This window comes from Podarcis bocagei, assembly GCF_964188305.1.
Source record: "Podarcis bocagei genome assembly, chromosome: 13".
NCBI classification, from domain to species: Eukaryota; Metazoa; Chordata; class Lepidosauria; order Squamata; family Lacertidae; genus Podarcis; species Podarcis bocagei.
In genome coordinates, this window is record NC_138138.1 from 52,853,662 (window position 1) to 52,879,767 (window position 26,106).

Consider the following 26,106-nt stretch of genomic DNA (forward strand, 5'->3'; position numbering starts at 1 on the left):
TCTCCTAAATGGTTTAGAATTGCGTAGGCATTACACAGATCTTAGGAAGCCAGTGGTTCCAATGACATATAATTAATGCAAATCCACAACTTGCTCACATAACACATTATATATTTTGTTTGTTAGAGCTTTTATTAATTTTCCAATAAAAAACATCCAATTAATATATCAAATCACAATCCAATAAAAATAAAAAACTAAAATAAAAAAAATCGAATTCTCTTCCAAATTATAATCTTGAATTTACAGCTTTCCACAGTCTGAATCTTGAAGCATATCCAAATCTCAGTCCTGTTTCTCATCTCTCATCTCTCATCGATGTTTTCATATTTCCGTGTCTCAATTTTATCTCCCCAAACTTGTCTCTGGCTCTGCGATCCCCACTCATGTCAGAAAACAAATAACCTTTCGTCCATGGAGTGCAGAGTTGCCTGTGTAGTGTACTCTTCCAACTATTTTTTATTTTTTGTTCGCGCCGCTTCATCTGGCTCCATCCAATCCGGGCTTTTGTCCAGCTCTCTGAAGTTTGTTGTTTCGGCTGCTCCCAAATCATTAATCTTTCCCGTCCAGCTGTTGTCCAAAGAAAACCTCCTTCTAAGACTTAGAAATGCAATATCTTGCGCCTTGTTGAATTGTTCTTAAGCAGACTGTTTGCTATGTTGCAATATATGCTCACACTACACATTAAAGTCCATCTCGAACCTGTCACTAGTTGTTGTTTAGTCATTTATTCCGACTCGTCATGACCTCCTGGACCAGAGCAATACAATAATAATAATACAATAAAACACCAAACATTAAAAACTTCCCTAAACAGGGCTGCCTTCAGATGTCTTCTAAACGTCAGGTAGTTGTTTATTTCCTTCATATCTGAAGGGAGGGCGTTCCACAGGGCAGGCGCCACCACCGAGAAGGCCCTCTGCCTGGTTCCCTGCAACCTCACTTCTTGCAATGAAGGAACCGCCAGAAGGCCCTCGGAGCTGGACCTCAGTGAACGATGGGGGTGGAGACGCTCCTTCGGGTATACTGAGCCGAGGCTGTCACTGCTTCTAACTCTCTGCAGGCAACCCACAATTTGCACAGGGTAGGGGGCATTTGGGGTCACTGCATGCTTGCGTGAAATCACGTGAAATTGAAACACTGCCCTTTTAGTGACGTCTTTTATGACATCTCCAGGTCACTTCTGGGTTTGGCGATTGTGCACAGATCAGTTGTACCTAAAGCGGGGGACAACCTGTTCTCTAAACTCTGGCTTTATCTGTTGTGGGAGGGGTCCCACCCATTTGCCATCTCGTGCAGAATCCTTTTGATCCTTTATTCTCTTAATGGCCCATCACCCGGCACATGGACAAATGTTAGCCACTTGTTCCATCCAGGAATTAGAGTTGCCTGGCTCATATTTTAACACTCCAGACTTTGATTGAATTCTAACACTTGCTGAATCCGGGGATTATAGGAGTCCAGCACTCACAAACTCAAAAAAAATATTACAGGAGATTGAATATTATGTTAAAGAGAAGATCCCTTACCCCATTTTAATACTATCTTGTGCTTTAAAGAAATGTGGCATGAATCCTGAAATACTGTTCAAGGGGGGAGGAGAGTCAGTTTATATTCATTCAACCCGTATTATTTTTGTAACACAGTTTGGGAGGGAAATTTAAATAAATGATGTGTTGATTAAAACAAGTAAGTAGAAGAATAAGACTATTCCTCTGTAAAGTAGCAGACATGGCGATGCAGATCTTGCTGCAATGGCAGAGTTGGCAGCAAAGTCCTTTGAAGTGCAAGGAGGCCCAGTCTGGTTTCAGACTGGATTAGTGCTGCAGCCTAACAGGCAGCTGACCTGGCAACATTGGGCATTATCCTGGCAACCCATCAGTTGGTATCGCATGCTATGAACCCAGCCAATCAGATTACGCAGCATGGTATGCTTCCTTTCGAAAGCCTGCGAGAATTTCCCATGTCAAGATTGCAGAGCCAAAGATAATGCTTCCAGGTGAGGAGTCCTCTGGTGTTGTCATAATTTGTCACCGATTGGGTTTTTTTTAATCTTTCCTGCAGATAAATAGAAGCTGGCTTTGCCTGCCGCCCCCGGTCTCGAACCCAAGATCTCCCAGCATCTGATAAAGCTCCGGCCAAGTGAAACGTCCCACCCACCTGCATGAACCTGCACCTGTCCCAGGTGAGCGTGCGTGGGAGTCAGGAGGGGCCGACTCGTGTTCACTCCCAAATTCTCTTCCAAGCATCAACCCTGCAAGGCGGAGGAGTGGGGGAACTGGCTAGGCTTCTCCTCTGAACAGCCAGACTCTGGGCGGGAAGCAGGAGGAGGGAGAGGGAAAATAAAAACCTCACTGGCTTTCATCAAGGTTTCTGGAAAAGTCCCGCAGCTGCAGCCTCCATGGCTAGTACCTACAAAATCCGGGTTGCCACAGGCAACTACCTGTGTGCAGGGACCATGGATTCCATCTCCATCACTTTGGTGGGGTCTCGAGGGGAGAGCCCCAAAACCCAGCTGGATAAATGCGGCAAAGACTTTTCGCCCGGAGAGGTGAGTGCTTTGGGTTTTTGGAAGCCTGCCTAGCTCAGCATTGTCAGATTTCAGCAGGATTTTAGCTCAGCCCTAATTTTTCATTTCATTTCAGTTTTAATTCATGTACGGCCTTTCTATGTTACTATACACAAGGCGGTTCACAGCAACAAAATATACAGCAAAGAACGCACACCTTATAATCATCTGATCCAATACAAAAAGTCATAACGAAACGTAACTTTCAAATGGAATGAAATGAAGTAATACGTAATAACCTATTAGGGACGCGGGTGACGCTGTGGGTTAAACCACACAGCCTATCACTTGCCGATCAGAAGGTCGGCGGTTTGAATCCCTGCAACGGGGTGAGCTCCCGTTGCTCAGTCCCTGCTCTTGCCAACCTAGCAGTTCGAAAGCACATCACTTGCAAGTAGATAAATAGGTACCACTCTGGCGGAAAGGTAGATGGCGTTTCCGTGCGCTGCTCTGGTTCACCAGAAGCGGCTTAGTCATGCTGGCCACATGACCCAGAAGCTGTATGCCGGCTCCCTCGGCCAATAAAGCGAGATGAGCGCTGCAACCCCAGAGTCGGTCATGACTGGACCTAATGGTCAGCGGTCCCTTTACCTTTACCTAATAACCTATTAGAATATAATAGTGCACGATAAAATTAACTCTCAAAACGTCAAACAGAAACTTAGCAATTACAATAAACAATGATCAATACAAAGGACTGAAAGGCACAATGCATAAAATACCATGGTACATGCAAAACTATGTAAAAGGATCAAATTAAGAAACAAAGTCAACATACAAAATGATTATTTTTTAAAATCCATGAACTCCACTGCTCCCTTCCCAGCTGTTCCTGCTGTTCTGATAGCCTAGTGATGGGCTAAACTTTCGTGAAGATGCAGGCGATGGCGTGAGTGGGTGGAGAGATGAACTCAAAACTGATTTATTGTGTACAGAACACTTTTGGGTTGGGTTAACTCTCAGGCTTACTGCCAGAATCCTTTAAGAAAGTCCTGTGTCCTTTTGCCAGAGGAGAAGGCGGATGCGAAAACACCGCCTTCTTTGCGTTTCACAGCCTCTTCCGGTTGCCATGTGCCTTAAACCATGGGTAGGCAAACTAAGGCCTGGGGGGCCGGATCCGGCCCAATCGCCTTCTGAATCCGGCCTGCGGACGGTCCGGGAATCAGCGTGTTTTTACATGAGCAGAATGTGTCCTTTTATTTAAAATGCATCTCTGGGTTATTTGTGGGCCATAGGAATTTGTTCATTTCCCCCCTTCAAAATATAGTCCGGCCCCCCATAAGGTCTGAAGGACAGTGGACCAGCCCCCTGCTGAAGACGTTTGCTGACCCCCCTGCCTTAAACTCTCCCCTTCTGCCTCTCAGGTGGGTGAATATGTGGTCCAAAGCGAACAGGACTTGGGCCCCATCCTGCTGGTCCGGCTTCACAAGGAGAAGTACAGCATCTTCCCCCAGACGAACTGGAACTGCAGCTATGTTGAAGTGGTCACCCCCCTGGGAGAGACATATCACTTCCCCTGCTACCAATGGCTTCTGGGGTACCAGACCCTCGAGCTCAGAGAAGGGGCAGGTGAGAGACCCTGTCCGGCTTTCTGGTATTTCCACAGAGGCAGTGGCGTAGCGTGGGGGGTGCAGGGGGGTCCGGCCGCACCGGGCGCCACATCTGGGGGTTAGGGTTAGGGGGCGCAAATCCACGGGTTAGGGGGCGCAAATTACTTGCCTTGCCCCGGGTGTTGACAACCCATGCTACGCCACTGCACAGAGGGGAAGGAGCGACGCTTTTCTGGCTTGGCGTATCACATCCAAGACTTCCTTCCCACCCGATTAGCATTCCTCGTGGCCAAAGGCTCCGTGCTGCCACAGCCACCCACTCCATGAAGGATATATACAGTGGTACCTCAGGTTACAGATGCTTCAGGTTACAGACTCCGCTAACCAAGAAATAGTGCTTCAGGTTAAGAACTTTGCTTCAGGATTAGAACAGAAATCGTGCTCTGGCAGCGCAGCGGCAGCAGGAGGCCCCATTAGCTAAAGTGGTGCTTCAGGTTAAGAACAGTTTCAGGTTAGGAACGGACCTCCGGAATGAATTACCGTATTTTTCGCTCCATAAGACACACTTTCCCCCTCCTAAAATGTAAGGGGAAATGTGTGTGCGTCTTATGGAGCGAATGCAGGGGGGAGGCAGGCAGGGAAAGCCCCTGCGGCTCTTGCGGGCTTTTCCCCAGGAGGGAGAAGGGACTGACGTGGCCAGTCAATCCCGTTTCCCTCCTCGTGTAAAAGCCTGCAGGAGCCGTGTGCTCCTTAAAGGGTGCGCGGCTCCTGTGGGCTTTTCTACGAGGTGGGGGAATTCCCCCACCTCCCGCAAAAGCAGGGAGAAGGTCCCTGAGCTGCTCCTTGGGGCTGGGGGGGGGCTAACCGGGCTTCCCCCTCCAGCCGCGAGAAGATCTGAGCTGGGGGGGGGGTAATATTTTTTCCCCTTGATTATTTCCCCCTCTGAAAACTAGGTGCGCCTTTTGGTCAGGTGCACCTTATGGAGCGAAAAATACAGTAAGTACTTAACCCAAGGTACCACTGTATATATTTCATTGTAATTAAGATTATTATTGACTCGCTCTTTAGCCAAAAAGGCTCCAGCTGCGGCTTACGAGGTCTGTGGCAAGGTAGTATCTGCCCTGAGGCTGACAATCTGAAAGTCATGACACAAAAGGAAAAAGCGATGGGGAGGGAAGAGGAAGGGAAGCAAGCTCAGGCTTGAGTTCTGGAAGCGGCAGTCCTTATTAGAATTAGATCTCTGGTTCTCCAAAGACAGGGCTGTGGCCTCAAGGCTGGCCCTGGGTTCAGAGGGATGGAGCCAGGTTGCCAGAGAAAGCCCCGTCCCGCGATCTTTCCTCTCCCCCAAAACTCTATTTCCATCCCGCCCGCCTCTCTCCCCTCCAGCCAAAACCGTTTGCATGGACAAGGAGAACGAGCTGCTCTTACAACATCGGAGAAATGAGCTGCGAGCGAAGCGACAGGCCTACAGGTGAGCAGATTCTGTGGCTAAGCTCACCTGAACGGGCCAGGAGTCGGCTGCAGGGACGAGTCAATCTGTCAACATTGGGTTCTCCCCAGACAGCGCCATATTGTACAATTTAAAGCACATTTCATACGTGGCTTCCCCCAAAGAGCGCATGCAGAATTTACCGTATTTTTCGCTCTATAGGACGCACCCGACCATAGGACGCACCTTGTTTTAGAGGTGGAGAACAAGAAAAAAAAGCATTCTCCCCCTCTCTGCTCAGCGCCCCTTCAGCGAAGCGGGAGGAGAAATGAAGCCCCTTCCATTTCTCCTCCTGCTTGGCTGAAGGGGCGCTGCGCAGCTCTCCCTCTCTGCTGAGGCCAGGAGAGTCTTGCTCTCCCGGCTTCAGCAAAAGGAACCCGAAGCCTTCGGAGCACAGCGCAAGGTCCTGCTGCGTTCCGAAGGCTTCAGGCGGCTATCCCTGAAGCCTGGAGAGCGAGAGGGGTCGGTGCGCACCGACCCCTCTTGCTCTCCAGGCTTCAGCAAAAGCAACGCGTAGCCTCCGGAGTGTGGAGGGAGCGCGCCCTCTGCGCTTCGGAGGCTTTGCGTTGCTATCACTGAAGCCAAGGAGCCTGCATTCGCTCCACAGGACGCACACACATTTCCCCTTCATTTTTGGAGGGGAAAAGTGCGTCCTATAGAGCGAAAAATACAGTAGGTTCCCAAGAATCTCAGCAACATCCTAGTCCTCATGATTGGCGTAATATGCTTGGCAGTGTGAAATCTCAGGAGCCGAATAAGATTTCAGGGCGCTCCCTGAACCATACATTTGAAGCACTTCCTGCAAAGGAAACTGGGAGCTGTCCTTCGGCAAGGGTGCTGGGAATTGCAGCTCAGTGAGGGGGAACTATAGTTCCCAGGGTTCTTTGGGAGAAGTCGTGTGCGTTGAATCTATGGTGTGGCTCTCCCCAGAGTTTCTCATTTTCCCCATCTTTAGTTTTCCACATTTCCAAATCACTTTGGGGGGGCTTTTTCTAAGTCCCTGTGAAAACTGAGCAGCATTTTACCGCAAAATTCCCTATACTCGTTTTTTTAAAGCACTTTTGAGTAACGCACACAGTTCTGCAAGCAATTTTCATCAGATATAATGCACATTTGTATTTTTGCTGAGACGTTGATTTTTATGCAGTTTTCCCCCATTTATGGATTTTTGCAAACATTTATGTTTATTTGTTGGGGCAGATATAAAGAATATCAGCCGGGCTGGCCCCAATGCCTAGATGTTGACTGCGTAGACAATTTGCATCCAAACGATCAGTATTCCTGCAGGCGATACACTGCCTTCCGGGTGCAAATGGTGGCTTCGTAAGTATCTGTTGGGACATGGGTGGCAGAGGCGGGAGCTAGAGGAGGGATGAGAGGAGTTCCCCAAGATCTGAATTCTGGTTCAACCGTTTTGCTCATAGCAAATTTCTCACCCTGATGTCGCCACTGTGATCCACGCGAGTTTTTGTAACTCGCTCTACGTGGGGCTGCCCTTGAGACTGACCCAGAAACTCCAGCGGGTGCAGAATGCCACACCGAGACTCCTTACGGGGTCCTCGCTGCGAGATCACATTCACCCGGTGCTTTACCAGCTGCACTGGCTCCCGGTGGAGTACAGGATCAGGTTTAAGGGGCTGGTTTTAACCTTCAAAGCCCTATACAGCCTAGGACCCTCGTACCTACAGGACCGCCTCTCCTGGTATGCCCCGCGGAGGACCTTAAGGTCCACAAATGACAACATTTTGGAGTTCCCAGGGTGCAAGGTGGTTAGACTGGTCTCCGCTAGGGCCAGGGCCTTTTCAGTACTGGCCCTGACTTGGTGGAACGCTCTGTCACAAGAGACTAGGGCCCTGCGGGACTTGACATCTTTCTGCAGGGCCTGCAAGACAGAGCTGTTCCACCAGGCCTTTGGCCAAGGCACAGCCTGACTCCCTCCTTTGGCAATCCTCACAGAACTCTAGCCCAATGGTTGCCATTAATCTGATTTCAAATTAATTTTATAATGAAATGATTTTAGAATGTTTTATCATTCTACTGTTCTTAGCTGCTCTGAGCCCAGCTTCGGCTGGGGAGGGCGGGATATAAATAAAATTTATTATTATTATTATTATTATTATTATTATTATTATTATTATTATTTGATTTTAAATGTACCAACAAGGGATCAACCATAGATTGGCAAGAATGTACCTGTGTGTGGAATAAGCGGCGGAAGTATAAAATTCCCAGCCTTTTTGCCATTAAGATTTGTAGAGCAGACAGGAACTCAACAGGTGAAGTTCCTCCCTATCATGCTTATCTATGCTGTGGGAAATATCTATGCTGTAGCTGTTTTATTTCTGCCAGTCATGGGGGGCAGAAACAAGAGGAGCTTTGGAGACCCAGTATCCCCCACTTTTCAGTATGTTTTATTTTCCTTTCTGAATGCCAGAGAAGTTGAGTTGAAACTGAAGGGCTTACTGGATTGTAAGAATTCTTGGCGGAAGCTGGATGATGTTCGGAGGGCTTTTTGGTTTTATCGATCCCCTGTTTCAGGTCAGTATCTTCATCCAGACCACATTCATCCTATAAACTATTATTATTATTATTATTATTATTATTATTATTATTATTATTATTATTATTATTATTATTATTTCTATACCACACTTCATCCAGAGATCACAGGGTGGTTTACGACATAAAAGCAAAACAAAAAACATACCATAACAACAAACAAAACCAATAAACTCACTCCAAAGGCCTTAGAGAGTTTAATTAGCCAAAGGCCTGGGAGAAGAGGAATGTTTTTGCCTGGCACCGAAAGGGATGTAGTGAAGGCGCCAGGCGAGCCTCTCTAGGGAGAGAGGATTCCACGAATGGGCAGCCAACGCAGAAAAGGCCCTTCCTTTTATTGCCACCATCCAGACCTCATACGAAGGAGGCACACAAAGAATGGCCTCAGGTGATCACTGGGTCCAGGGCAGTTCATCTGGAGAGAGGCAGGGCTTGAGGTCTTGCAGTCCTGAGCCGTTTAAGGCTTTATAGGTCAAAACCAGCACTTTCAATTGAGAACGGGGAACTAATTGGCAGCCAGTGCAATTGGGCCAGGATTGACATTATCTGCTCAAATTTTGCCCCGGTGACCAACCTGACTGCCGAATTCTGCACCGGCTGAAGTTTCCAAAGCATAACGGGTTGTAATCATCTAACCCCAAAGAATTCTGGGAGCTGTAGTTTGTTAAAGATGCTGAGAGTTGTCAACAGATCCCTGTTCCCCCCATCAGAGGGGTAAAATCCCCAAAGTTCCCTGTGAAAAGCGATTGATAGTTAAACCACTCCAGGAATGGCATGGCTATGACCCTAAAATCTCATTCAGCTCCTGAGATTTCACAGTTCCAGCATGTTTTCCCAGCCATAAAGACAGCAAATTCCTCTGACTGAGATTCCCAGGAGCCTAAATTCTGCACCAGAGGTCAAAGAGAAAAATAACTACCAAACTTTCAGAAGACATCTAAAGGCAGCCCTGTTTAGGGAAGCTTTTAACGTTTAATAGGTTATTGTATTTTTGTGTTTTGTTGGAAGCCGCCCAGAGTGGCTGGGGGGACCCAGCCAAATGGGTGGGGTATAAATAATAAATTGTTGTTGTTGTTACTTTATGGATGGGAGGAACTGAGGACTGAAGGACTTTTGCAGTTCGTCCCATCTGTCCCCACCTCTGAATAAAGGCCTCCTCTAGCACACACCCCAAAGGAAATCTGCCCTCTCTGATACCTTACCAAGGACATCTCTGTGTCCCCAGAATACGTCAGTACGCACTGGGACGAAGATGCTTTCTTTGGGTACCAGTATCTCAACGGAGTGAATCCCGTCATCATCCGGCGCTGCACTGAGATTCCAGCCAATTTCCCCGTCACACATGAGATGGTCGCCAAATCCTTGGAGAAGCACACCACCCTGGAGGAGGAGCTGAAGGTAAGAAGACAGGGCAGGCCCCCCCACCTTCCGAACACAGCCTCACAAGGTCCTCAGCTGCGATCAGGGATGCCCTTCACTCTATCCTCTTGTTTTGTTCCTTTTTCGTGAATTGTTGAGCCCTGCTTTTGCTGCTTGTTCTTTTTCGCAATTTTGATGCTCTTTCGTAAGATTCTGTAATTGTCATTGAAAGCTTTGGTTGTTTGCAGTGGCGTAGCGTGGGGGGTGCAGGGGGGGCCGGCCGCACCGGGCGCAACATCTGGGGGTTAGGGTTAGGGGGCGCAAATCCACGAGTTAGGGGGCGCAAATCCACGGGTTAGGGAGCCTTGCCTTGCCCTGCCCCGGGTGCTGACAACCCACGCTACGCCACTGGTTGTTTGCATTGTCTCCAATAATTACATGTAGCTTTACTACAGACTTGGGATGTATGAGTCAATGGAAAGAAGATACAATTTATATTATTAGACAGGCAGCTAGAGAGATGCCACTTTTCTTTTCTTTTCAAAATATTTTTTATTAATTTTCCGATACGATACAATAATCTTTATTGTCATTGTCCCATACAGAACAACGAAATTGAAAAAAATCTACATAAGACATTCAAAAACCAACAAGCCTGCTATCCCAGCCTGGTTAACCCCCTAAAAACTCTGATACCCCATAATTAAATACAATATACTTCCACAGAGACTACCTTATGCTGTGTTTAAAACCAAAATCGCATTTGGACAAAAACTGTTTCTCAGATGGCTAGTCCTAGTCTTTATAACCCTGTCCCTTCTTCCAGAAGGCAGAAGCTGAAAGAGATCATTTCCGCGGTGCGCACTATCCTGCGCTATCTCTGCAGCTTTCTTATGGCACCTGGAAATGGCCTTGGAAGGTATTTCCCTCAACCCCACAGGGAGCTGAGGATGTGCAGAGAGAGACAGTTGCAATGTGAGGGGACTGCAAAGCGTCAACTTACACAGCGCGCCCATGCACAGCACCGGATTGGGAGTTTGACCTACTTGCCGCAGCTCTAGGGCCAGGGACTCCCACAAACACCCTTTAACACAGCCTTTCTCAACCTGTGGGTCCCCAGATGTTGTTGAACTACAACTCCCATCACCCCTAGCTAGCAAGGCCAGAGCTCAGGGATGATGGGAGTTGTAGTCCAACAACATCTGAGGACCCACGGGTTGAGAACCGCTGCTTTAACGGGACCTGCAAAAACGCCGCCGCATGGGGGGGGGATGAGATGCCCCCCCTTTCACTCAAAGATAGACTAAAGGATACCTAACAAGGCCCGTGAGTCTTGGCCGGGGACCGGCCCCTAAACATACTCCCAGGCCACACCCCCACTGGCAGCCCATTGGCCCGCCAGGCAGGGGAGGGGCCAAGCCTGCAGTTACCTGGTGGGTGGCACCTGGCCAGGTGGCACCGCTCAGGGCCGCAAACTCCACCCACCTGTTGGGAAGGGGTGAGCAGGAATTTCCAGTTCTAATAAGACATCACAAAAGACCTCCAAGTTTAAATAAATATAGAAACATATATATTTTTAGATGTCCTTTTTATGTTGAGATTCGTAGAGACACCGTTGATCCTTTGCTGAAGAGGCTCGCCGATCTTTCAGACAAGTCTAAACTTAATTTTCTCCTCTTAAGCAAAGATCATAAGACGACCTGGCTGCTAGCCAGATTCTGCGCCCAGATTTGTTGGCATATATCATCCTCTAGAATAAAATAGCTTACTAGGGAAATGCTGAAGTTGCTCTTTGGGGTGCGCCTCAGGGTCATTTTTTTATGGTAGCCCAAATCTCAGTTGTACAGGTTTATGTATATACCTCAATTTTAACTCATGAGCTATTGCTGCAATCTGTTCCGATTGTATATTTTATCTTTATGAACACTGTTTTTATTGTGTTATGTTAAGGGAGCTGGTCTTTGACTGTAATAAATTATCTCTATCTAAATATAGAAAGGTAAACAATTTCTCATTACAAATCTTCAGATAACCCTACTAGTGTTGTTAATTGCTTACAATGATCTTTCAAATATCATATAAATTTACTCCAGTCCTTCTGGAATACTTGATCATGCTGGTTTCAGATTTTCCCCGTCAGCTTTGCCAGTTCCGCAAAGTCCATTGTTTTCATCTTCCACTCTTCTTTCATTGGTCCTTCTTGTTGTTTCCATTTTGGGTCTAAAAGGGTTCTTGCCGCTGATGTTGCATACATGAACAGACTTTTATCCTCCCTTGGTACCTCTTCACCTACTATACCCAGTAAAAAGGCTTCTGTTGTTTTTTTTAACAAAAGTGGTTTTGAACATTTTCTGTAACTCATTATATTTCGTTTCCCAGAAAGCCTTTACTAGATAGATGCCATTTTTCATTTTGGAGGTGTATTATTGTCCTACCTCACCCCTCCGTCCTATTAATGGCAGGCTTTGACTTACAGAGGGGACGCGGGTGGCTCTGTGGAATAAACCACAGAGCCTAGGACTTGCCGATCAGAAGGTCGGCAGTTCGAATCCCCACAACAGGGTGAGATCCCGTTGCTCGGTGCCTGCTCCTGCCAACCTAGCAGTTCGAAAGCACGTCAATTGCAAGTAGATAAATAGGTACCACTCCAGCGGGAAGGTAAACGGCGTTTCCGTGCTGCTCTGGTTCGCCAGAAGCGACTTAGTCATGCTGGCCACATGACCTGGAAGCTGAACGCCGGCTCCCTCGGCCAATAAAGCGAGATGAGCGCCGCAACCCCAGAGTCGGCCACAACTGGACCTAATAGTCAGGGGTCCCTTTACCTTTACCTTTACCTTTACCTTTACCTTGACTTACAGAAGGGCACCATCTTCCTCATCGACTGCCAGATTCTGGAAGGCGTCCCAGCCGCCAAACTGAACGGTTCCCTCCAGCATATCTCCGCTCCTCTCTGCCTCCTGCACTCGACTCCCCTGGGGGAAATGATCCCCATTGCCATCCAGGTAACGCCCGTCTCCCTCTGGGGTGACAAATTCCACCAAGCCCCCCACTCCGGAGCTGGAGGGATTAATTCTCTTCCTCACCCTCTTTCTCCCCCCCCCCACGCCCTTGTACCACAATACTCAGGGCTCTTCTGTTATTCCAGTTCCCACGAAACATCCCAGAGCAATTGACAATAAAAACATAGTGGTTTTTTTTTAAAAAAAGGATGATTTCTAATCCAGGGCAGACATGTTCGTTTCAGCGGGTCTGTCCCGAGCAGGGCTTAGTTGACTACAACACTTTGGTTTACTAGTAGGGGTCCGCAAACTTTTTCAGCAGGGGGCCGGTCCACTGTCCCTCAGACCTTGTGGTGGGGCTGGACTGTATTCTGGAAAATAATATATGAATGAATTCCTACACCTCACAAATAACCCAGAGATGCATTTTAAATAAAAGGACACATTCTACTCATGGAAAAACACGCTGATTCCGGGACCGTCTGGGGGCCAGATTTAGAAGGCGATTGGGCCGGATCCAGCCCCCGGGCCTTAGTTTGCCTACCCATGGTTTAGAGCAGTGGTGTCCAAACTTTTTTCAAAGAGGGCCAGATTTGATGAAGTGAAGGGCCGTGAGTTGCTGAGCGTTTTTTAGTGTTGAAGTTGTTGAGGTTTTTTTTGGGATTTTACCCCTGGAAATAAACTGCCACAGGGGCCAGATTAAACCGATTAGGCCCCCAAAACGGACTTTGGACATGCCTGGTTTAGAGGATAAAGATTCCTGGCTTTGTGCCGTTGCCTCATGGACGGGGGCCTGGTGGGTGAATAGTTTTGTACAACTCAGAAGTGCAAACATACTCCTAGGGAAGCCTGGCCACAAAAAAATATGGGTTTACTCCGTGTTGACCTGTGGCACCATTTTTGCTTCCCTCCCGAGCATAGCTGTCAACTTTTCCCTTTTCTTGCGAGGAATCCTATTTGGAATAAGGGGATTTCCCTTTAAAAAAGGGAAATGTTGACCGCTATGCTCTCAAGGGACTAGTAACTTGCTCTCAAAAAACAACTACAACCTCAACAATGCTTTCCTGTTTCCAGCTCACCCAGAAACCCGGACCGGAGAGCCCCGTCTTCTTGCCCACCGATTCGGAGTGGGACTGGGCGCTGGCAAAGCTCTGGGTGCGAAACAGCACTTTCCACATCCACGAGGTGCTCACCCACCTATTGCACACCCACCTGGTGGTGGAAGTCTTTCTGCTGGCCACCCAGCGGCAACTGCCCATGTGCCACCCGGTGCACAAGGTGGGTGTGGGTTGAAGGGGACAACGGGGAGGCTTTTCCATTTGACTTTGCAGAGAAATCATTTGGTCAGTTGGGAAGTCAAAATGGTTTCCAGGGCTGTTTTCCTGTGCTGCTTCAGACATGTGGTTTATATATTTATGTACGTGTTTGCTTGGTACATTTATGAACAATTATTTTATATACAAGACCTTAAATTTTTTATTTCATTATTATTAGGGAATTTGCTTGGCAACACTTGTGTCTATTAGTTCCAATGGTATGCAAAGAAACATATGTTGGGAGGAATTCACTCTAAACCTCCTTCATGGGATGTTTTTAAACAAAGGGAGGGGTGGCCATCTGCCATGGATTTTTTAACTGCGTCGTAGGGGGTTGGACTTGATGAGCCTTTGAGGTCCCTTAAAGGTAAAGGGCCCCTGACCATTAGGTCCAGTCATGACCGACTCTGGGGCTGTGGCGCTCATCTCGCATTATTGGCCGAGGGAGACGGCGTACAGCTTCCGGGTCATGTGGCCAGCAGGACTAAGCCGCTTCTGGCGAACCAGAGCAGCGCACGGAAACGCCATTTACCTTCCTGCCGGAGTGGTACCTATTTATCTACTTGCACTTTGACATGCTTTCGAACTGCTAGGTTGGCAGGAGCAGGGACCGAGCAACGGGAGCTCACTCTGTCGTGGGGATTCGAACCACTGACCTCCTGATCGGCAAGCTCTAGGCTCTGTGGCTCTGTAGACGCTGTGACCCACAGCGTCACACCCGCGTTGGGGTCCCTTACAATTCTGCAATTCTATGAAAATATTTGTGGAAGGTAGACATACCCAGAGTTGGCCTGAGCAAAGTTTGGGGAAGGGGATGATCTCAACCCTCCCTTGGACTCGCCCACCTCCAGTGACCTCCTTTCTCTGACCTTGTTTTTTCTCTCTCTCACCTGCAGCTGTTAATCCCACACTTCAGATATACGCTCCATATCAACGTCCTGGGAAGGGGGAATCTCTTTGCTCCAGGCGGCCTCATAGACCTGGTAAGCGCGGATTTGCTTAACCCTTAGCAGTCTGATCCTGGGGGCAGTTGCCCACGATGAGGACTTTGCCCCACATATGGGAAATAAACTGTTAATAATAATAACAAAAATTATTTATACCCCGCCCATCTGGCTGGGTTTCCCCAGCCACTCTGGGCGGCTTCCAACAGAATATTAAAAACACGATAAAACATCAAACATTCAAAACTTCCCTAAACAGGGCTGCCTTCAGATGTCTTCTAAAAGTCAGGTAGTTGTTTATTTCCTTGACATCTGGTGGGAAGGCATTCCACAGGGCGGGTGCCACCACCGAGAAGGCCCTCTGCCTGGTTCCCTGTAGCTTTGCTTCTCGCAGTGAAGGAACCGCCAGAAGGCCATCGGAGCTGGACCTCAGTGTCTGGGCAGAACGATGGGGGTGGAATATGCACAGCTTGCAGACTTAACATATAGAATGAGAGAACAAGAAGAACATATATTTAGAGAAGATTGGAAAGCGTTTATTGAATATATGGGAAATAACTGTGTACAGCTGAAAACGCTGGCAGCACTGAGATAAATTCAACAGTGTAAATAAGTTTTGGTGGACGTAATAATGGAAGACTGAATGCATAGCTGTCAAGTGTCCCTTATTTGAAGGGACAGTCCCTTATTCCAGCGCCATGTCCCGCTGCTGTCCCTTATTGATAGATGTCCCTTAAATGTCCCTTAAATGATGTCCCTTAAATTTCAAAGGAAGCAGCTCCTCTCCCTCCCTCCCTGCCGGCCAGGGAGGCTCCAACTGTGTTGCTTGGCTGTGTTGCTCACCCAATAAGAAGTCTAAGAACGACTGGGGGTGGTGGAGCTTGCATGCCTTGTGTGTGGCTAGTTAATGCAAGTTGAGGGGGTTTTTGAATGCTGGACGCATTCAATGCTGGACGTGCTGCTGCAAACTTTGCAGTGCAAAGCCAGGCCGGGGAGCCATCTTGAGGCTGCATAGGCCTTGTGGTGCATGTGATTCCGATTCTATTCAGTTGAACCTCTGGTTACAAAGTTGGGTGGACAGAGTTCTCGAAGCCACCCAGCATGAGTTTGACCATGAGGAGGACAGGAAGACTGGAGTGCCTGGGACAGGTCCCTTATTTTGGCTGCTGGTCCCTTATTTTCAAATCTGTAAGTTGACAGCTATGCTGAATGGTATAGTTTTTGTAAAATATGCAGTGTTTTTTGATATGTAATATGAACCATGGAAAGAGAAGAAGGGAAATTGATATCTTAAGGATGTAAGAAAGAGTACTTTAAACTGTAAAACAGAAAATTTAATAAAAAATTATATACAAAAAAAGAAGAAATAATCATAATAGCAGCAATAATATTAATACTATAATGAATACACTTTGGAATCCCCTGCCTTAAGCAGGTGCTTTCCTGTTTCTGAGCTCAGCAGCTTACCTGCTTCACATACCATCCAACTTTTTCAGACCCCAAATTGGGACATGTGTCTTCCGGGATGCTCTCCCAGGAGATTCTCGCGACCCGCACCTCTCTGCCCCATCCCAGGTGCTTTTTCAGCGCAAGAGCACCCAAAATGGCTGCCATGATCTCTCATGAAAAAACGAGATGTCCCGTTTTCCCCAGGGCACTTGGCAGCTTTGCATTTGCTCCAAGCTCCTCAAAAAGGGCCTTTTCTCTCTCCCAGGCTATGGCCACGGGCTTCCACGGTCTGTCACACCTGCTGGCTAAAGGTCTTTCGACGCTGACGTATTCCACCCTCTGCCTCCCTGACGATCTCCGGGAGAGGGGGCTTGAGTCGCTCCCCGGCTACTACTACAAGGAGGACGGCATGAAGCTCTGGGAAGCCATCGAGAGGTGCGATCCTGGCTCCAGGAGGGTGGAGAGGGACAAAGCGGAAAGCAAGAGCAAGCCTTCCTGCTGGGGACACTGGGAGGGATGCAGAAGCAGACCTCCAGCCCATCTCTTCAAAACCTGGAATTCCTAGACTTGGGAAGGAACAAGATTTAGACTACAGTGGTACCTCGGGTTACAGACGCTTCAGGTTACAGACTCCGCTAACCCAGAAATAGTGCTTCAGAAAACTTTGCTTCAGAGTGAGAACAGAAATCGTGCGGCACGGCAGCAGCAGGAGGCCCCATTAGCTAAAGTGATGCTTCAGGTTAAGAACAGTTTCAGGTTAAGAATGGACCTCCAGAACGAATTAAGTACATAGCCAGAGGTACCACTGTATTGCTAAGTGGGTCATGTAATTTGCAAGCATAATCTCACTGGGGGAGAAGCCATCATTACAGACACGCTTAGGTCAAGAGAGTCTCTCTGGCGCCTTCGTCGGTAAGATGGTTCAACCATCAGACATATCAGTCTGTGAGCCTAGATGAGGCCAATAGAGACCTATCTACTTGTACTGCAGCATTCTCTTTTCTCAGTGACTAATAATAATAATAATAATAATTGTATTACTTATACCCTGACCATCTGGCTGGGCCTCCCCATCCACTCTGGGCGGCTCCCAACAGAATATTAAAAACACCAAACATTCAAAACTTCCCTAAACAGGGCTACCTTCAGATGCCTTCTAAAAGTCAGATAGTTGTTTATTTCCTTGACATCTGGCGGGAGGGCGTTCCACAGGGCAGGTGCCATCACCGAGAAGGCCCTCTGCCTGGTTCCCTGTGACCTCACTTCTTGCAGGGAGGGAACTGCCAGAAGGCCCTCGGAGCTGGACCTCAGCGAACGATGGGGATGGAGACGCTCCTTCAGGTCTACTGGGCCTTTGAGGCCGTTTAGGGTTTCAAGGTCAGCACCAACAATTTGAATTGTGCTCAGAAACATACTGGGAGCCAATGCACCATAAATTTCGCTCCAAAACACGCACTTTTTTGCTCCGAGAAAGTAAGGGAAAATGCCTGTGCGTGTTAAGGAGCGAATGCACGGATCAGAGCCATGGCTGCCGTCAGTCAGGCAAAGCGGGAGCCACTTACACGCTCTACGAGGCTCTCACTTTGCTTTCTTTAAAGCGACCTGGAGCCAGGAAGGAGGGAGGGAAGGAGAGCCATAGCAGCAAAGCCGGCAGCAGCCGCTTACACGGGAGGAGGGACAGACGCTAGCAAAGGTCTGTGCGCTCTCTAAACAGAGCAATGAGGCTGCAGAGAGACGGCAGGAAAGATAAAATTTAAGCAACCAGCAGCAAAATAAAACCAACCTCGAGCTCTGAGCCAGCGCAGTGAAAACCAGGAAGTAAAAAAAAAGGCTGGGGAGGGCATGAGGGAGAGGGGAAAACTTCGCAAATCCCCGCGTCTCAGCTGATCGGCTGGGATGGAGCAGCTTGTTTTCAGGCAGGATAGATTTGAGCATTGTCTGGGTCCTAGTGCCCCTACCGCTTTTTTGTGCTCCATTCTATTGCTGCTGGTGGCTGCTTATCATTCAGGCTGCAAGGAGGAACAGTTTTACACAGCTAATGGCGAATCCCCTGGATTCCAAGTCCTCCTCACTTGCTCAAATCTATTCCGCCTCAAAACAAGGAGCGGAAGGAAAAGGCTGCAAACTGTTAAATGGAAAAAAAACCCAGGCACAGGGCAAATACCTTAAGTATACCTTTAAAGCAACAGTGCTCTTTCCCTCCCTCCTCCCCGCGGAAAAGCTCCTTGTCCCTTGAGTTCTTTTCCTTCCCTCCCCACTTAAAACGTGGTTACAAAGCACGGATCCACATGGATCCTCAGGATTTTTGCATTGGGCTACCCCAAACTCACTGTCAGATCACATGTCTGTGGCCACAGCATGAACCATAAAAATCATACATCCACTGTTTCATTTAGCATATTTTTTCCTCGTTTTCCTCCTCTAAAAACTATGTGCGTGTTATGGTCAGATGCGTGTTATAGAGCGAAAAATACGGTAGGTCTTTGGGGACCGGTGTTATATGGTCTTGGCAGCCGCTCCCAGTCACCAGTCTGGCTGCCGCATTCTAGTCTAGCATGCCACAGTCATGCTTTGCCAGCTGGGGACTGATGGGAGTTGTAATCCCACACCTCCGGAGGCCAACAGATTGGGCACGAGAAAAACCATTTTCTCCTCCTGTGTCCTCACCGGCCACTGCCACCGACTCTTTCCCTTCTCCTCTCATTGCTGCAGCTTTGTGACGGGCATTGTCCATCTCTACTACAAAAGTGACGGTTCTGTCAAAGAGGACCCTGAGCTCCAGGCCTGGGTGGCTGAGATTTTCGACAAGGGCTTTTTCCAGCGAGAGTCCTCTGGTAAGATCTGCTTCTGACACCCTCTTCATCGCGAGCTACAAAAATGGCAGCCGGACCCTGAATCGCCTCATTCTGCGACCACCTCTGGGGGAGGTTGGGGGGGGGTCAGTTGTGTGAGGTGGCATCTTGACCCTGATTTTGCTCTCCTTCCAGGTTTCCCTGAGCATCTACAAACCATTGCCCAGCTCACCAAATACCTCACCATGGTAATATTTACCTGCTCCATCCGCCATGCCAGCGTCAACAACGGCCAGGTTGGGGTCTTCATCTTTCTCTTGCTCTTTAACTCTGTGGAATGCAAATGATTGCATAGAGAGGGAAAGGAGAGGGAGAATCATGTCTATGTGGGGGTGTCAGAACTGCATTCCTCATGGAAGGGGTGGTCTAAACCACTGAGCCTCTTGGGCTTGCCGATCGGAAGGTCGGTGGTTCGAATCCCCACAATGGGGTGAGCTCCCATTGTTCTGTCCTGGCGCCTGTCAACCTAGCAGTTCGAAAGCACACCAGCGCAAGAAGATAAATAGGTACCACTGTGGCGGGAAGGTAAATGGCATTTCCGTGTGCTCTGGCACTCGTCACAGTGTCCCGTTGCACCAGAAGCGGCTTAGTCCTGCTGGCCACATGACCCGGAAAGCTGTCTGTGGACAAACGCCGGCTCTCTCGGCCTGCAAGCGAGATGAGCGCCGCAACCCCAGAGTCGCCTTTGACTGGACATAACCACCCAGGGGTCCTTTACCTATCCTCATGCTCCCCAGATGTCATTGGACTCCAGTTCCCACCAGCCACAACCACCACAACCAATGGCCAGGTGAAACAGGAGTGGTCTCCAACAACCCCTGGAGGGCAGCAGGTTGGGGAGGAGTGGTGTAGACAATTCTGAGCCAGGTGGACCAAGGGACGGCATCCATAGAAGGCAGCTTCCCATGCTGTTTCCCCATGTCACGGTTTGGTTCACGGGCGATCGTAGTCCCAGCTGGCCCATAACCCTGTTGTTGGGATACTGCCAGGGAAACGGGGGCATCAGGCAGGCCCCCAGCTGGCTCCGATCACCAGTCTCCCGTGGAACATCATTCAGTCAGTGACACGAGCCTCAGATACGTTTAGAGACCCGTGTACGCTCTGTCAGCAGAGTGTGTAAATCTCCACAACGGAAGAGGTGGACAGAGAGAGATGTGCAAGCATATTTACAGCATTTAATTCAGCATAGCTCAGGAACAAAGGAAAACATGTCTGCTTGCCTTCGTGTCCAGCAAAAACAGCAGTAAAGCTAAAGCAAAAGCAACAAAAAATGGAAGTTCCCAGCAGACACTATAGCCTGTTCCCTTTTAAGGTAGAACGGAACTATATATATTTTTTTAATCAAATATTTATTAACTTTTCCAAATTTGTACAAAAAAGACAAAAAACAAAAAAAACACAAAATTCAAAATACAAAAATACAAAAATTAAAAAAACACATATAATTTCATTCACCCATTTTCTTAGACTTATTTCTCGGACCTCCTCATACCTCCCCTTTTTGTATTCCAATTTCAATTATTCATTCAGCAAATCCTCATCCTCAATTTTCACTTAATTTTACGCCTTACTTTCTTCTTTTTCCCCCAATTATCTTAATCATTACAGCTAGTAACCACTTAACTTCAGTCCAGCATCAATCTAACATTCACCAATTTTGTAATATTTCCCAAGATAGTCCTTAAATTTCTTCCAGTCTTCTTCCACCATCTCTCCTCTCTGGTTTCGGATTCTGCCAGTCATTTCTGCCAGTCCCATGTAGTCTATCACCTTCATCTGCCATTCTTCCAGGGTGGGTAGATCTTGTGTCTTCCAATACTTTGCGATGGTAGAACAGAACTATATCCTAACAGTCGAGACCGGGGGCAAGATGGCGGGGTGGGAGCAGGAACGGGAGTCCAGAAGCCAGGAGTCAGGAAGCCAAGAGTCGGAGGGTCAGAGAGCCGGGAGTCAAGAAGCCAAGGGTCCGAGGGTCAAGAAGCAAGGAGTCACGAAGTCAGGGGTCTGAGGATCAGGAGTCAAGTGCAGCAAGGCAGGGAACAAGGCTGGGAAATGCTGACCTTATATCCCTTCCTGGCTCTTGCCACCAGGTGCTGTGAGTTACCAATCAGCCTCACCTGTCAGGCCACACCTTGCCTCTTCAGAACAAACTTAGGAAAGCCCCAGTCCTGCAGAGTCCTATTGGTCACAGGCCTGGCTCCTGCATGCACACCTGACACCCCAGCCTCACCCAATGGAGTATCTCCCTCCTCCCTCCAAGGTTCGATCCCAGCGAACATCCTCTGTGAATCTCTCCGGTGATTCACAGAGTGATTCAGGTGATTCAGGTGATTCTCTCAGGTGATTCTTTCAGGTGACCCATCTCCCCATGTGCAGGCGGAGGAAGGGTCCCAGGCGCCTTTTGACTGCCCAGAGCCCTCTAACCTCCAACTCTTCTTCTCCAGTTTGATTTTGGCGCCTGGATGCCCAACTACCCCTCCTCCATGAGGAAGCCACCCCCCAAAATCAAGGGCGGGGCGACGTTCGAGAGCGTCCTGGAGACTTTACCGGACGTCAGCACGACCTGTAACACTTTGCTGCTCCTTTGGCTGCTTAGCAAGGAACCGGAGGATAGGGTAAGAGGAAGATGGGAGGGACATTGATGGGGGGGGTGTTTATTGGGTTGTTATTTTGATTATATATGTTGTGGTTTTATGTTTTGATTTTGTTTGGTGAACCGCCCTGAGACCTCCGGCTATAGGGAGGTATATAAATTCAATACAGTGGTACTTCGGGTTACATACGCTTCAGGTTACAGACTCTGCTAACCCAGAAATAGTGTTTCAGGTTAAGAACTTTGCTTCAGGATGAGAACAGAAATCGTGCTCCGGCGGCACGGCAGCAGCAGGAGGCCCCATTAGCTAAAGTGGTGCTTCAGGTTAAGAACAGTTTCAGGTTAAGTATGGACCTCTGGAACAAATTACGTACTTAACCCGAGGTACCACTGTAAATCAATCATCATCATCTTCAGGGGTCAGCAGACTTTTTCAGCAGGGGGCCGGTCCACTATCCCTCAGACCTTGTGGGGGGCCAGACTATATTTTTTTGGGGGGGGAAATGAACGAATTCCTATGCCCCACAAATGACCCAGAGATGCATTTTAAATAAAAGGGCACATTCTACTCATGTAAAAACACGCTGATTCCCGGACCGTCTGCGGGCCGGATTGAGAAGGCGATTGGGCCGGATCTGGCCCCCGGGACTTAGTTTGCCTACCCATGATCATCATCATCATGGAATCTTGGAATTGTTGAGTTGGAAGGGACCCCAGGGTCATCTAGTCCAACCCCCCGCAATGTGGGAATCTCAACTAAAGCATCCATGACAGATGGCCATCTCCTTCTTATCCGGGACACAGCACAGCCAGAGGAAGAAAAGGTGTGTGCTGTATTCTGCTACCAAGCAGCCAAAGGGCCAACCTGAACGAGACAGTGTCGAGTAGTGGTTAGCGTTGGACTAATTCAGCGATGAGGCTCCCTTGGTGAAGCTGGGCTGGTCATTCTCTGTCGGCCTGGCCTACCTTGCAATGTTGTTGTTAGAGTGAAGTGTGTTGAGGAGTAACCATGTATGCAGCTGCCATGAGCCCCTCGGAGGAAAAAGGGGGGGTGAAGGGTGGGATTCAATTAAGTTTTACTCATTGAAATAAATGCACACAGTTATTCGGTTCAGCGAATCTGCTCTGAGGAAAACTTAGTTCAATGCCACCCTAAATGTAATAATATTAGGAATGTTGGGAGTATTAGGTTCAGTTCACATTTATCGGCAAAACTACCTAATTCACACTTTTTTGGGAGGTGGGGAACACAAATCGAAATGCTGCCATCCGTTGGAAGTTGTATTTCCCTGAATTTTGCAATGCGATTCTTTAGCCAAGCGAGATGTTACAAAAATACAACGCAATCATGTGAAAAATTGTATATGAGGCAAAATTTCGCACAAAGAGGTTATATCAGGAGAAATCCACACCGAAATGCTGATTAATTTTCACGAGGACTTGTTTTTTATTTTTTTATTTTGATACTTTTGCAAATTCATGGAAATGTGAATAACTGAATTTTAGAATGGCAAAATGAGAAACTGAGAAAAACCAAAGCCGACAGATTCGCCCATCACTAAGTAATATAATCTGAAATTCATTTTATTTATTTAACAAATCTTACATGCGGCTTACTAGAACAAAACACCTCTAAGCAATTTATTGTTTTCCTATAAAGTGGTTCAATTAATTGTTGCTGCTCTGAATTTTATTGCGTTTTATTATCTTCCTTAGTGGGTCATGGGCTATTACCATCAAAAAGTTATTCCCAATGTTGAGTCGGAATCTGCTTTCTTGTAACTTTAATCCATTGGTTCAAAGTCCGACACTCTGGAGCAAGAGGAAACAAGCTTGTTCCATCTTCTGTGGAACAGACTTTTAGCTATTTGAAGATGGCTATCATGTCACCTCTCAGATTCCTGAACATCCCCAACTCCTTCCACCATTCAGACTTGGTCGCCCTCTTCTGCACACCTTCCAGCTTCTCAATATCATTTTTTAAACTGTGATTCCCAGAATTGAACACAGTATTCCAGGTGGGGTCTGACCAAGGCAGAATAGAGTGGGACTATTACTTCCTCGTGTTAAGCCTGCCATCTATTAAGACCCCGGGTTCCTTTTCACATTGTCTATGCTTTTTTATAGGGTGGGGGGCACTGGGGACAAGTTTATGTGGGATGTAATCCACTGCGAGCAGTCAAGTACAACATTCCTTGTTTTCCTAGAGCGGACATGCAAGGGAATGTTTGGTCCAGCCAGTCGAAACTTCCTGTTCCTCCTGGCCTGGAGCATCCTTCCTTTTGCATGGGACTAGCGGGTGGGCGTAAACTTTCCAGTCCTGGTAAAAGGCCAAGGAATGCTGCCACTCTCCCTCTTTTTCATCCTCTTTTCATCCTAAGAACTTCCTGGAATGAACTGCTGGCTGCCAGCCAAGCAGTCCCTCAGGTCATCTCCCTTATGGGGTAAACCTGTTAGTAGAAGTTTGTAACTTTAACCTTAAGCCTGCCTTCAGGGATCACACTGTGCTCTGCCTGATCATGAGTAAACTTTCTTCTTATTGCTTATGAATAAGAATGTGGCGTCTTTATTCTTTTAGGGGGGATTCAAGGAGTTGTTGTTGTTGTTTAGTCGTTTAGTCGTGTCCGACTCTTTGTGACCCCATGGACCAGAGCACGCCAGGCACTCCTGTCTTCCACTGCCTCCTGCAGCTTGGTCAAACTCATGCTGGTAGCTTCGAGAACACTGTCCCACCATCTCATCCTCCGTCGTCCCCTTCTCCTTGTGCCCTCCATCTTTCCCAACATCAGGGTCTTTTCCAGAGAGTCTTGTCTTCTCATGAGATGGCCAAAGTATTGGAGCCTTAGCTTCAGGATCTGTCCTTCCAGTGAGCACTCAGGGCTGATTTCCTTCAGAATGGAGAGGTTTGATCTTCTTGCAGTCCATGGGACTCTCAAGAGTCTCCTCCAACACCATAATTCAAAAGCATAAATTCTTTGCCGATCAGCCTTCTTTATGGTCCAGCTCTCACTTCCATACATCACTACTGGGAAAACCACAGCTTTAACTATACGGACCTTTCTTGGCAAGGTGATGTCTTTGCTTTTTAAGATACTGTCTTGTCTTACCAGGCAAATATTAGAACACATTTCAATCTGGACAAGCCAGATTGTCTTAAGAAACTCACACGAGTTTGCAACTAGCTTTCTGCTGTGTAAAGGGGAATGCACTCTGCTAAGTAAAGAAACTTGCTAATGCAAGTTAGGAAGGATGTTAATAAACAATATATCCTCTCATGTCACCCTGAACATTCCCACAGTTTATAGCACCAAGGGGGCAGTGGCCCCAAAGGTTGGGAAACACCTTTTCTAGAACCTCACCCTCATTTCTTGTCTCCCTCCAGAGACCGCTGGGGTGCTACCCTGATGAACATTTCACAGAAGAGGAGCCGAAGGAGGTAATTGCAGCTTTCCAGAACCGCCTGGCCCAGATCTCCATGGAAATTGAGGAGCGGAACCGGAGGCTGCCTCTGCCGTACCACTATCTCAACCCCCCGGAAGTAGAAAACAGCACGTCCATCTGAGCACAGCTGTCTCCCAGCCTGCTCTGCAAAGAGGCGCCTTGAAGTCTAAGGTTCCCAAAAGAAACCCAGGGATGCCCTATGGACCTGCCACGCCCCATAGCATTGAAACGTTGAACCTCCAAGTCGGGCTTTCAGGCCTGATGCTTGCAAGGGTGACCAGAACAGGCAGGAGAGTGGAGTTGTCCATCTTTTCCAGCTCTATTTTGTACGGCATTCACTACTGGTTGCTCCTGAAATTGCTCACCTGCTCCTCCAACACCCCCCCTCAAAATATTGGAGAAACTGCAGAACATCGCATGGCGATGGTCCATTCGAAATGCGACTTGGCCTCCTTTCTCCCGGACCCCTGGGAAATCTTAGGCCTCCAAGGCTAGATTCGGGACAGGTAGACGAAGTTGCATCTTAACCTAGTCAAACAGTGAAAGTCATTCCCACGGGAGGCAGCGATGGCTGCCAACTTGGGCAGCTTTGGAAAAGGAGCACACAGGATAAGGCTGTAAACATCTGCGAAGCCTCAATGGCTAGCTTCTCCCTCCACTGTCGGAGGCGACGTGTCTCTGAAAACCAGTCGCTGGGGCTCATCTGTGGGGAGACCGCTGCTGCTGATCTCAGGTGCTGCTTGTGGACTTGCCCCGGGATTAACTATGTTAGGATATTGTTGCGTTCCACCTTAAAAGGAACAGGCATGACTGTTGTGTGTCACATGCCTGTTTACATTCCAGCACAGCTTGCTGGGAACTTCCGTTGTAGATTGCTTTTGCTATGCTGCTGTTTGCTTGGACACGAAGGGAAGCAGACATGTTTTTCCTTTGTTCCTGATGCTGAATAAACGCTTGTAAATAACGCTTACACGTCTCTGTCTGCC

The 26,106-nt window shown here is 48.0% G+C and overlaps 1 protein-coding gene across 2 annotated transcripts; it reads left to right on the forward strand.

Annotated features, from left to right (window-relative positions):
* The first annotated feature begins 1,972 nt into the window (after positions 1-1,972).
* Positions 1,973-26,090, forward strand: LOC308572054 (hydroperoxide isomerase ALOXE3-like). 2 transcript variants are annotated; one of them, XM_081167874.1, is made up of 14 exons: positions 1,973-2,185; positions 3,934-4,138; positions 5,506-5,590; positions 6,809-6,931; positions 8,043-8,146; positions 9,393-9,565; positions 12,385-12,528; positions 13,600-13,803; positions 14,738-14,824; positions 16,500-16,669; positions 18,947-19,068; positions 19,222-19,322; positions 21,531-21,701; positions 25,062-26,090. In XM_081167874.1, exons 1-14 carry the CDS (start codon positions 2,165-2,167, stop codon positions 25,239-25,241), a joined length of 1,890 nt encoding a protein of 629 aa, XP_081024000.1. In that variant the 5' UTR covers positions 1,973-2,164; the 3' UTR covers positions 25,242-26,090. The 2 variants fall into 2 exon arrangements, with proteins under 2 accessions (XP_081024000.1, XP_081023999.1); XM_081167873.1 differs by lacking the exon at positions 1,973-2,185 and adding an exon at positions 2,282-2,551.
* The last annotated feature ends 16 nt before the right edge of the window (positions 26,091-26,106 follow it).

Coding starts and splice junctions, on each gene's coding strand:
- LOC308572054 (XM_081167873.1), top strand. CDS start 2,402: ATGGCTAGTACCTACAAAATCCGGGTTGCCACAGGCAACTACCTGTGT. Junction 5,591..6,808: donor GCGAAGCGACAGGCCTACAG/GTGAGCAGATTC, acceptor TTGTTGGGGCAG/ATATAAAGAATATCAGCCGG. Junction 6,932..8,042: donor CGGGTGCAAATGGTGGCTTC/GTAAGTATCTGT, acceptor TCTGAATGCCAG/AGAAGTTGAGTTGAAACTGA.